Source organism: Rhinopithecus bieti, unplaced genomic scaffold, assembly GCF_001698545.2.
Source record: "Rhinopithecus bieti isolate Rb0 unplaced genomic scaffold, ASM169854v2 scaffold_10589, whole genome shotgun sequence".
Classification (NCBI taxonomy): domain Eukaryota; kingdom Metazoa; phylum Chordata; class Mammalia; order Primates; family Cercopithecidae; genus Rhinopithecus; species Rhinopithecus bieti.
This window is the reverse complement of record NW_016807065.1, coordinates 409,616-422,743: the sequence shown is the minus strand read 5'-3', so window position 1 is coordinate 422,743 and position 13,128 is coordinate 409,616. Positions and strand designations below refer to the sequence as shown.

At 50.8% G+C, this 13,128-nt stretch overlaps 1 protein-coding gene across 1 annotated transcript in view; it reads right to left on the bottom strand.

Annotated features, from left to right (window-relative positions):
* Positions 1-13,128, bottom strand: part of OLFM2 (olfactomedin 2) — a 65,196-nt gene extending 52,068 nt beyond the window's left edge. Inside the window, 1 exon segment of the mRNA XM_017879856.1 lies at positions 12,830-13,128. Within this exon segment, the coding sequence (XP_017735345.1) occupies positions 12,830-12,964 (135 nt within the window). The 5' untranslated portion in view covers positions 12,965-13,128.

Here is a 13,128-nt window from a genome sequence, read left to right as displayed (position 1 = left end):
AGGGAGGAAAGAAAGAGAAAAAAAGGGAGAAAGGAAAGAAGAGAGAGAGAAAGAAAGAAAGAGAAAGAAAGAAAAGAAAGAGAGAAAGAGAAAAAAGAAAAGAAAGGAGAGAAGGAAAGAAGGAAAGAGGAGGGAAAGAAAGGAGAAAAACAAAAAAAGGAAGGAAAAAGAAAGAAAGGAAGGGAGGGAGGGAAGGAAGGAAAGAAGCTGGATACAGTGTCCTGTGCCTGTAAATCCAGTTACTTGGGAGGCTGAGGAATTAGACTTGCTTGAGCCTAGAAGGCAGAGGTTACAGTGAGCTGAGATCACGTCACTGCACTCCAGCCTGGGTGACAGATTGAGACTCTGTCTCAAAAAAAAAAAAAAAAAAAAAAAAAAACAATAATGAAAGAAACCGTGTGGTGAGCAGGGCTGTGCTCAGGGCTCCGTATTCCTGGCTCACTATCCAGGATGGCCGAGTACCCAGACACCCACCTGACTCTAAACTTCCCTCTAAGCTCCTTTCAAAAGAGCCTGAGGGCACTTCTGAGGCCACCTGTGTTGGCTTTGAGATCTTGCTTTACCAGGAGTTCAGAGAATTTCTGGAGATTTGGTTATTTGTGTTCCAAAAGAGGAGCATGTAGGCATTGGAGCGCACGGGGATTCTGACGCCTGTGTTGTTTATCCACAGGCACCTGTGAATTCCCACTTTCAGGGCACATGTGGGGTATCCGGACATGCCTGTAACTAGCCACACACATATATGCACATCAGTGGAAATCCAGGGAAATGCCATTGTGCATTAGAGGATATGTATGTCTGTGTGCTGTGGCCGATGGCAATTAACATTCCTTTTGTTCACATGTGTTCACAAACATTCTATTTCCATAGATTCCGTGTACAAATCGTGAGCCCACAAGTCAACCTGCATAATGACTTTATATACTGACTCTATATTGATATCAAGGACACTGGATATATCTGTGTTTACTTGCCTTTATCTTTTTTTTTTTTTGAGATGGAGTCTCGCTCTGTCATCCAGGCTGGAGGGCAATGGCGCGATCTCGGCTCACTGCAACCTCCGCCTTCTGGGTTCAAGCGATTCTCCTGCCTCAGCCTCACGAGTAGCTGGGATTACAGGAACCCACCACTGTGCCTGGCTAATTTTTATATTTTGTATTTAGTAGAGATGGGGTGTCACCATGTTGGCCAGGCTGGTCTTGAACTCCTGACCTCAAGTGATCTGCCTGGCTCGGCCTCCCAAAGTGCTGGGATTACAGGTGAGAGCCCAGGAGTTCAAGACCAGGTGTGAGGATCACCCATCCTTTTTTGGTTTCTTTTTAGAGACAAGATCTCACTCTGCCACCCAGGCTGGAGTGCTGGTGCGATCATAGCTCACTGGAGCCTCGACTTCCTGAGTAGCTGGGATTACAGGCATGTACCACCATGCCTGGCTAATTTTTTATACTTTTTGTTGTAGAGACAGGATCTCCCTATGTTGCCCAGCCTCATCTTGAACTCCTGAGCTCAAGTGATCCTCCTGCCTTGGCCTCCCAAGTAGCGGGGATGACAGGTGGGTACCACCACACCCAGCTAATTTTTGTACTTTTTGTACAGACAGCCTCGATTTCCCGAGTAGCTGGGATTACAGGCGTGCACCACCATGCCTGGCTAATTTTTACATATTTTGTTATAGAGACAGGATCTCACGATGTTGTCCAGACTGGTCTTGAACTCCTGGGCTCAAGCGATCCTCCCATTTCGGCCTCTCAAAGTGCTGAGATAATAGGTATAAGCCACTGCACCTGGCTGTTGTTTTTATCCTTGATAATTCTGCAGCCATGGACAGAAGTGCACATACCCATACTCACAAATAGCTCTGCAACATGTGCCAGTGCGTGAGCCCATCACACTGGTGAACACCTCCCTATGAACACCCATGGCCCTCTGTGTGTTCTCCTGAACAGCCAGGTACACACATGTATGCCCACCAGGAGCCAAAAACATGTTATTCACTAACATATTATCCACACAGAAGGCACACACTTGCGTCCATTCAAGGAACAACTGTGCCCTTCCATGATTAACTCTCCACACCCATTTGTGTCCAGCCACCTCTATCCACGAACATTCCTACGCTCCTTTCAGGAGGAACTGGCATCTGTATATATCTGTCAGCTGCCGTCTTAGGTCTCCCAACAAACTCATTAGCATTGTGGTGAGACCTGCAATATTCCTGCAGAACTTCTGCTATACTAATAAGCCTGATGTCCTGCTGAGGTCACATGGCACTTACAAGGGCTAATGGAGCCAGCCTTGGCCAGCAGGGTTAGGAAACCCTGGACTCCTGGAATAGCCAGAGAATGTCTGGCTATTTACTCCCAAGAATAAACAAATTTCCTTTCCTTCTCACTGCACCAAGTGCCCCAGCCAGCATCTATCTGCAGAACCAAAGTCATATTTCAAGATACATTTTTGGCCCCAGTACTATCCTGGCATCACACTAACGGCTACAACTACTTGTTATTCTACTGAAGGTTGCATTACTCTGATGGGCACTACACTGGGAGCTGCATCACCAGACTTGTCATTATACTGAAGGCTGCATTACCTGGTTGGGCATTACACTGAGGGTTGGATCATCAGACCTGTCTGAACCATCCTGTTAGTCTTGCCCTTAGGTCTCTAATCCCAGGCTGAGTATTTGTGTGTGTGTGTGTGTGTGTATGTGTGTTTTGAGACAGAGTCTCACTCTGTCACCTAGGCTGGAGCACGGTGGCAGGATCTCGGCACTCAATGCAACCTCCGCCTCCCAGGTTCAAGGGATTCTCCTGCCTCAGCCTTCCATGTAGCTGGGATTACAGGCATGTACCACCACACCCAGATAATTTTTATATTTTTAGTAGAGATGGAGTTTCACCATGTTGGCCGGGCTGGTCTTAAACCCCTGACCTCAGGTGATCCACCCACATCTACCTCCCAAAGTGTTGGGATAACAGGCATAAGCCCAGCCCAGTCTGAGTATTCTGAGTATTAAACTGAGGGCTTCATAACAAGAAAGGTAAACTTAAGAGGCAACACTTTCCCTCGGCACTGGTAGGTAGCTCCTCTGTGTGGGGTGTGAAGGGGCAAGCAGAAGTGGGGTTGAGAAGTGACTCTATGGTACCTGGTAGGACTAGAGAGATGAGGAAAACTGGAGACTCTGAAGCCACACACTGGGGGTGGGAAGCCAGAAGACAGAAAAGCAACTATTATATCAAGTGTTGGAATTCTGGCCAGGTGTGGTGGCTCACACCTGTAATCTCAACACTTTGGGAGGCCAAGGTGGGAGGATCACTTGAGGACAGGACTTCGAGACAAGCCTAGGCCACATAGTGAGCTCCGTCTCTATACAAAATGCAAAAATTAGCCAGGTGTGGTGGTGCACACCGTAGTCCCAGCTATTTGGGAGGCTCAAGCAGGAGGCTCGCTTGAGCACAGGATGTCGAGGCTGCAGTGAGCTATGATCATGCCATTGCACTCCAGTCGGGTGACAGAGTGAGACCCTGCCTTGGGAGAAAAAAAAAATGTTAGGGCACGGTAGCTCATGCCTGTAATCTCAGTACTTTGGGAGGCCGAGGTGGGTGGGTTGCCTGAGTTCAGGAGTTCAAGACCAGCCTGGCCAATATGTTGAAACCCCATCTCTACTAAAAATACGAAAAAAAGGCCGGGCACGGTGGCTCACGCCTGTAATCCTAGCACTTTGGGAGGCCGAGGCGGGAGGATCACGAGGTCAGGAGATCGAGACCATCCTGGCTAACATGGTAAAACTCCATCTCTACGAAAAATACAAAAAATTAGCCGGGCGTGGTGGCGGGCGCCTATAGTCCCAGCTACTTGGGAGGCTGAGGCAGGAGAACGGCGTGAACCCGGGAGGCAGAGCTTGCAGTGAGCCGAGATAGTACCACTGCACTCCAGCCTGGGATACAGAGCGAGACTCCGTCTCAAAAAAAAAAAAAAAAAAATCCAGGCATGGTGGCAGGTGCTTGTAGTCCCAGCTACTCGGGAGGCTGAGGCAAGAGACTCACCTGAACCCAGGAGGCAGAGGTTGCGCCACTGCACTCCAGCATGGGTGACAGAGTGAGATTCCGTCTCAAAAAAAAAAAAAAAAGTTGGAATTCAACCTTCCTGAGCCACTAGTTCTGAAGGGGCTGGAAAGATTCAGATTGGTTCATCTTGGAAGCTGTGGATCCTTGTCCTGTCTCTGCTGTTCCTACCAGGAGTCTCTGCCAAAAACCTACCTTGCCATGCCCTTGATAAGAGATGCTTTACCTGCAGGTACAGGCCTTGGCAGCCTGGCACAGAAGCTATACCCTGAGCAGTCTCAACATGTGCCACATCCTCAGATGTGCTCCACGCGCCCCATCGCACCTCAACACAGTCAGGCATGCCTTTGCCACGCTCAGACATTCCACACACAAGACACGCTCTCATCCACTCCAACGCGTCCCTTGGGTTCAGACACAACTGATGGCCATCAGATTGCCCTTACATGAAGGGGCGTGCTTGCCATGAAGACACGCTCAAACATGTTATGACATGCTCTGATATGCAGGGGGCACGCACACACCCAAACATGCTTTCGCAGGGGCCAGGCAGGTCTGCAGCCTCTGCCAGAGTCTACGCGCCCGTGGCCACCTTGCCCTTCCGGATGGATTGATGGGGCGGCGGGGAGAAGGCTGTTATAAATTAAACATTGAGACACTGTCTGAGCACCAGGCTCTGCCATCCACTCATTGGCTGGTTCCCTCCCAGGAGGCTGCGGGTACGCAAGGTGGGGGAGAGGGCAGGGGAAGTGGCTCGCTTAATTAATTAGTCCTAATTGAGATATCTTTGCAAATATCCCTTTATTGAAGGACACCATTCCATCCGTTTCCTGGGAATTTGTCGCCTCTATTTGTCTCTGGCCCCTGAGTATCGCAGAAATGACAAGACAAGAAAGAGCGCTCCCAAGAGCTGCTCGAACCTTAGCTGTGTTTCTGATTATGACAGCAGCACTGAGGGACAGGCAGGAAGGCTCAGACATTCACAGAGATCCAGGCGGAGGGGCAGAGAGATTAGGCAAGGGGAGATGCGGAAACTCAAATACAAACCGAACTGCAGAGCCAGAGATACAGACTCTGAAATACAGGAAGAGAGAGACGCAGGCAGAGAAAACTTTGCAACTGGGAGGACCAGAGTGGGGACACACAGACGCGCAGCTGGGCAGACAAACCTCCCCTCTGCCTTTTCCCGCCTGGCTTGGCCTCCCCCATCTCCTGGGCAATCCACTCTCTGCAGCAGCAGCGGTAACAATCAGGCCTGATTCCTTTTGGCCCTAGCTACCCTCCCCTTCCCTCTCCCTCCCCCAGTCACTCCTGCAATCATCTCCCTTGTTCAAAATGAGCTTCTGCAGCTGCAGCCCAGACAGCTGTTCCATCTTGGAGCCAGTACTGGGCCTGGTGGCTGGGTCCTAGAGGGACGCCCTCCCGAGTGGCAGCAGGGGAGGGGAAATGGTGCTGAGGGGCAGAGGGGGCAAGGGGTCACCTGGAGCTTGGGAGCCCACCTCCATCTCCAGTCAACGCTTGGCCCCATCACCAGCATGCCCAGGGGGTCCAGACACTCCCAACGCCTCTCTTTGGGACCCTCAAGAGAGGTGGTCTGGAGCTGGGTGTGGTGGCTCACGCCTGTAATCCCAGCACTTTGGGTAGCTGAGGCGGGTGGATCACTTGAAGTCACGAGTTTGAGACCAGCCTGGCCAACATGCTGAAACCCCATCTCTACTAAAAATACAAAAATTAGCTGGGTGTGGTGGCGCACTCCTGTAGTCCCAGCTACTCAGGAGGCTGAGGCATGAGAATCGCTTGAACCCAGGAGATGATTGAGGGAGGTTGCAGTGGGCCAACATGGTGCCACTGCACTCCAGCCTGGATGAGGGGAGATTCCATCTCAAAATAAATGAGTAAACAAATAAATAAATAAGAGAGGTGGTCTGGGTCATCCTGCCCTCTGTCACCAAATCCTCCCTAACATCCAACACAGGTCCTGGCCCTAGAAGCCTCTCTCGCTCAAGAATTCTAGACTGTTTCCCAGGGTCCTCGTCAGGGTCCTATGGTGAGATGGAGATAGAATCCCAGAGATAGAGACAGATGGGCACAGAGGGACACGGAGAGACAGACATGAATGAGATAAAGAGACAGATATAGGCTGGGCATGGTGGCTTACACCTGTAATCCCAAGACTTTGGGAGGCCGAGGTGGGTGGATCACTCGAGGTCAGGAGTTCAAGACCAGCCTGGCCAACAAGGCAAAACTCCATCTCTACTAAAAATACAAAAAATTAGCTGGGCTTGGTGGTGCACGTGCCTGTAATCCGACCTACTTGGGAGGCTGAGGCAGGAGAATCGCTTGAACCCAGGAGGCGGAGGTTGTAGTGAGCAAAGATTGTGCCACTGCACTCCAGTTTGGGTGACAGAGTGACAATCCATCTCAAAAAAATAAAACAAAATTTAAAGATTTAAAAAATCTAAAGTCCCTGAAAAACCCCCCTCCCCACAACATCATATGGCTCCCATCACCTCCCTTCCCTCACCTCCTCTCCCTCTTCCCTTCACTCACTATGCTCCAGACATGGGCCTCCTCCCTGTTCCTCCAACACGCCAGGCAAGGTCTTGCCTCATGCTCTTTGCAGGGGCTGTTCCCTCTACTTAAAACTCTCTGCCTCCTGAAATCCTCCCTCTTCCCCTCTTTACATCCTTCCAATCTCTGCATATATGTTACCTCCTCAGAGAGGCCACTCAATCTAAAATAATTCCTCCCTTATTCTTCTCTTATTTTTTGTTATTGTTGAGACAGGGTTTCACTCTGTCACCCAGGCTGGAGTGCAGTGGTGTGATCATAGCTCACTGTAGCCTCCAACTCCTGGGCTCAAGCAATCCTCATGCTTCAGCCTCCTGAGTAGCTGGGACTACAGGTGTGCACCACCATGCCCAGATAATTCTTTTTATTTTTTTATTTTTTATTTTATTTTATTTATTTATTTATTTTTGAGACAGAGTCTTGCTCTGTCGCCCAGGCTGGAGTGCAGTGGCCGGATCTCAGCTCACTGCAATCTCCGCCTCGCGGTTTCATGCCATTCTCCTGCCTCAGACTCCCGAGCAGCTGGGACTACAGGCGCCCGCCACCTCGCCCGGCTAGTTTTTTGTATTTTTAGTAGAGACGGGGTTTCACCGTGTTAGCCAGGATGGTCTCGATCTCCTGACCTCGTGATCCACCCGTCTCGGCCTCCCAAAGTGCGGGATTATAGGCTTGAGCCACCGCGCCCGGCCTTTTTCTTTTATATCTTTTTGTTTTATTTTCCTTGATGGAGTTTTGCTCTTGTCGCCCAAGCTGGAGTGCAATGGTGTGATCTCGGCTCACTGTAACCTCTGCCTCCTGTGTTCTCCTGCCTCAGCCTCCTAAGTAGCTGGGGTTACAGGCGCCCGCCATTACACCTGGGTAAATTTTTTTTTTTTTTTTTTTGGAGACAGAGTCTTACTGTCTTGCCCAGGCTGGAGTGCAGTGGCGCAATCTCGGCTCACTGCAAGCTCTGCCTCCCGGGTTCACGCCATTCTCCTGCGTCAGCCTCCCAAGTAGCTGGGACTGCGGGCGCCCACCACCATGCCCAGCTAATTATTGTATTTTTCGTAGAGACGGGGTTTCACCGTGTTAGCCAGGATGGTCTCGATCTCCTGACCTCGTGATCTGCCCGCCTCGGCCTCCGAAAGCACTGGGATTACAGGCATAAGCCACCGGGTTTCACCATGTTGGCCAGGCTGGTCTTGAACTCCTGACCTCAGGTGATCCACCCACCTTGGCCTCCCAAAGTGCTGGGATTACAGGTGTGAGCCACCATGCCTGGCTAAAAATGTATTTTCTTTTTGTGTAGAGATGGGGTCTTACTATGTTATCCAGGCTGATCTCAAACTTCTGCCCTCAAGCAATCTTCCCACCTTGACCTCCCAAAGTGCTGAGATTACGCATGTGAGCCACTGTGGTCAGCCTATTTTAATTTTTTGTAGAGACAGGATCTTGCTGTGTTGCCCAGGATGGTATTGAACTCTTGGCCTCAAGCAATCTTCCCACCCCTGCCTTCCAAAGCTTGAGAATTACAGGCATGAGCCACAGTGCTACTCAAAGAGCCTTTTGCTGAGAGCTGCTCGGCCCCTCCTTATTCTTCCCATAAAGCAAAAGGTCCCCCTCAAACAGCACACCCCTTCTCCATCTCCCCTTCCTTCTCTCCAGCCCCCCAGGAGGAGGGGATGGTTAAGGGTATAACATACAAGATTCAGGTATTTCACTGCAGGCACTGAAATGATGGCCGCAGCTGGCAATACAGCTGACAGCTCTTAGTCTGGTCCTGGATTTATGATCCCCAGGTGAGGAGCCATTCTGCTGAAGGCTCCTGTCCCACAGGGATGGTTTATGGCTGGGAGTTGGCCAAAGGTAGTAGCGGCAGCTTCCTCCCCATGTCTTCCCAGAGATGGTCTGTAACCACAGGAATGCTAAGCTGCTTCTGTAATTCAGGAGGAGGAAGCCAGAGAGAAGCAGGACCCCCGAGGCTCAAGGCCACCACACCTCTGAGTTCCTTTTTAAAGCCAAACACCAGCATCCAACCTTCTGCCCCCTGATTTTGGGAATCCACACAGCTTCATTTCCTGAACCCCTCAGCCTCCCCCACGCTGGGACGCTACACTTTCCGACATCTCGTCCTAACTGAGCACCTACTATGTGCCTGGTCACTTTCCATTTGTTCTCCCTAGTCCTGAGGAAGGTGAAATGATTTAGACACTTGAGAAATATTTATTCCAGGCTCAGCTAGAAGGGTAAACAAAACAACCCCTCCTTACTAAACACCTACTATGCGCCCGTTATTTATTTGTTTTTGTTTGAAGGAGGAATCCACAAATCCTTATGAAGGTGTGGTTGTGGATTCAGTCATTTGACAAATACTTATTGTAGTCCTACTACGCATCACACCTTAGGGTTCACTAGTGAGCAAAACACAGATGTCTTCAAGGATCTTACAGTCTCATGAAGACTCTAAATTCCCCCTGACTAATAAGGAAATCAAATCCCAACTTCTCAGGAGGTTAAGACGGAGGAATGACTTGGGCCTAGGAGTTCCAGATGCCAGTGAGCTATGATGGCACCACTGCACTCCAGCCTGGGTGACAGAGTGAGACTCTTTCTCTAAAAATAATAATATTAATAATAACAACAATAAGGAAATTGTGGCTTAGAGAAGTTAAATAATTTCCCCCCAAAGTCACACAGCTAGTAAATTACAGGGCCAGAATTCAAACCCAGATATGTCTGACTCGAAAGTCTTATCACTAACTGAGCATCTGCTATCTTAGGCACTGATCTGGGGGTTTTCAAACGTAAAAATTCTTGACATAGAAGAGGCACTTGATAGTCTTGTGGAATAGGCTGGGCGCTGGTGGCTCATGCCTATAATCCCAGCATTTTGGGAGGCCGAGGTGGGAGGATCCCTTGAGCCCAGGAGTTCAAGACCAGCTTGGGCAACATGGTGAGACTCCATCTCCTAAAAAAATTAGTTTTGTGGAATAAATACAATGGATGGAAGAATAGATGAATGGATGGAGAGGCAGATGGATGGTAGAAGGATGGATGCATAGAGGATAGAAAAAGAGATAGTTGGATGATGGATAATGGACGGATGGAGGGATTGGTGAATGCATGGATAGAGGATGGGATGGATGGGAAGAATGGATCCATGAAAGGACAGAGAGACAAATGATGAATAATGGATAGAGAAAGAGATGGGTTGGGAGCAGGAAAAGAGTTGGGATTGGTGTGAAAGGGATTGTGGTCAGATGGATGGAAGATGGAATAATGGGTGGTGGTGTTATGGTGAATGGAATGAAGGAAAATGGATGGTAGATGGAAAATAAGGATGGATGATGGATGGACTGATGGAATAATAGGATGATGGATGAATGAATTGAATGGAGAGATTGATAGGCGAGACAGATGGAAGGATGGACGTAAAATAGATGAATAGGCCGGGCACGGGTGGCTCATGCCTGCTAATCCCGCAACTTTGGGAGGCTGAGGCGGGGTGGATTACGAGGTCAGGAGATCGGGAGACCATTCCGGGTAACACTGTGAAAACTCCGGGTCTTTACTAAAAATACAAAAAAATTAGCCGGGCGTGGTGGCGGGGTGCCTTTAGTCCCAGCTACTCGGAGATGCTGGAGGAGGAGAATGGCGTGACCTGGGAGGCGAGCTTGCAGTGAGCGGAGATCATGCCATTGACTCCAGGCCTGGGCAACAGGAGCGAGACTCTGTCTCAAAAAAAAAAAAAAAAAAAGAGGATAGGATGGATGGAAGCAGGATTAATCGATGGACGAAGAGATATTATGGAGGTGTAAGGTTGGCCAATTGAAATAGCAGATCTTCTGTTACAACAATTCTGTGGGTAAGACATCATTCCAATTTATAGATGAGAAACAATAGGCTTAGGGTGACAAAGGCAGTGGCCAGGAGTATTAGAGCAAGTTGGGGATAAAATCTTAGGATTCCAAAATTTAGGTCTATCAAGCTCCCAAGACGGACACCCTCATTGTCACAGTCCCCTCCCATGCCCTCACCCTGGAGTACCTTAACATCTCACTTCTTAGATCCCTTTTGACAAAGTATAATGAGACTGAGGGATGGGGGTGATGTCACAGATGGGAGGGCCATTGGCTTTCAGCAAGGTGATTCATGGACGCATTGGGATTTGAAGGTTGCTGTTAGCTACGAATGGCCAGAGTGGGAGATCAGGTCTGTTTGGGCACACACACTACACACTTACAGAAAACACACAGCACACAGGGCCATCCTACCCATAGGTACAAGGTAGGCGCACACACACACTTTCATAAATACGCACTTGCCACTTATATGCCACACACTTACAAAGACATAAACTGTCCACACTATGCCACACAAAGATACTTGCACACATGTCTTGCACAGATTACGTATGCTACACAAAATCATAACTCATAGACATGTTTGCATACTTATGTATGCATTCTGCAGACACACCATATGCCACATTTAACACACACCTGCACAGAACACACCCCTTGCACACAGACCAATCACATGCTTTCGATGGTGGTGGAGGGAAATTTGGCTTCTGATTTCAATGAGATACCACCTCTCTCCCGTCTCAGATGGCAACGGCAAGAAGCCTGTGTCATACTCGTGTATAACAAACTCATATGCACACACGCTATCTTGTAACACACGCAAACCTATAGTCAGGGACAGGCAATTGCAGATACGTCCACACCCAAGCACAGTCACTCAGGGACACACCCACACTCATTCTGGGATGCACCCTCACACACAGGAAGACACACCCGGACCCCATGCCAGCAGTATACATAAACTTTCTCCACTCCCATTCCCCCATATACACACAGAAACACACACATATAGACACACCAGGACATACCCAAGTAATAAACACTTGATGTGACAGACACACAGAAACACACCGTCTCACACATTGGCTGCCAAGTCTAATCTAGCCTGAAAGCTTTTACCTGTGTCAAGCCCAATACTACCCCCACCAGGGGCTGGATAAAGGCTTCTCAGGTGTCCCCACCACCACCACACACACTTGCCTTCGACCCTAGGGAGCAAATCTTCTTTGCCCCCAGCAAGGAGAAAGAAGCTGCATGATGACCATTTGGGGCTAAGCAAGGGAGGATTGGTGAAGAGTTGGGGCTAAAGAAAGGGAGCCCCAGGCATCGCAGCCTGGGTTTGGGGGACGATTTGGGAGAAGCCCCCAAACAGATGGAACAGGTGTGGGGCTACCAGAGGTTGAGGAGTGGGAGGGGAGGGGCATATCTGGAGGAGGCCCAGGGAAGTTTGCAATGAAGGAAGCCCCTCCCCTCTCTCCCCAGGACACCACTATGAACCCCACTGAGTTCTCTCCTTCCCCGATCCAGGGAAGCTCTGTAGCGGGGAAGCTGGAGGATAAAGCCACAAAGGGGGATGGAATGGAAAGGCGCAATCCCGGAGCTCCTGGAGGCAGTGTCAGCTCCGGCCCCAGTCTGCGCCCTTTCTAACTCCCAGGGAGGGTGAGTTATGGGGATAAATATTCAGCACATGGCGAGGCAAGAATGGAGGAAGGGGTGCAGGGGAGAGAAGAAGAGACAAAAAGAGACACAAACTCTCAGACAGCGCCACAGAGCCAGAGCCAGAGACAGGGAGAGACAGAAATATTAATAGAAAGAGACCCAGAGACGCAAAGCAGGGGAAATGAATAGAGACCCAGACAGAACTACTCAGAGACGCCCAGACGCAACCAGGCAGAGACCTTGAGGGTGGAGACACTCGGAAACCCCTGGATCCCCCCCTCTTTCAGAGACAGGGTTCTTCTAAACCCCCGAGTGTCACTCTCCTCCCGCTGCACCCCACTCAGCCCGGACTCGGCTCAATTCCGCAGCCCTTGTCGCCTCCGCCCTGGGGCTGGAGCGAGCCCGGTACACTGTTGGCGCTCAGACATTGCTCACTAATAATAATAATATTCAATAATAACAACAAAAACCATGTCAAATGGCGCGGAGATGGCTGCGGGTCCCGGGGCTCCTTCTGCCTCCACGTCCGACCCTGGAACCCTGAGAGGGCGTCCCCTACCTAGGCGCGCCGGGCAGGGTCGTGGGGAGCACGAGGGTAGGGGGGTACAGGTGGGGGCCCCCGAGGGCTGCGGCGGCGGTGGCGCGGGCACCACGCCCCCCGGGAGCGCCCCCCGCGCGGCAGCCACTCACGATTTTCTCGGAGGCGCCCGCACGGGACACGGTGCCGTTCAGCCCCACGAGCGAGGGCAGCGTCTGCGACATCCAGTTGGTGACCATGGCCATGGTGCTCAGCACAGCCCCGATCTTGAGCAGCGGCACCGACATCGCGCCCCCGCCTCATGCCCCGCGGCCGCCCGCCGCGCTTCCCTTCTCTGGCCCGCCGCGGGGCGCTCTGTCCCTCGACACCCAGGCGCCCCGGGGGGCGTGGGGAGGGGCACGGGCGCGAGCTGCGGGTGGGGGGGTTCCGAGCTGGGGTGAGGGGGGGCTCG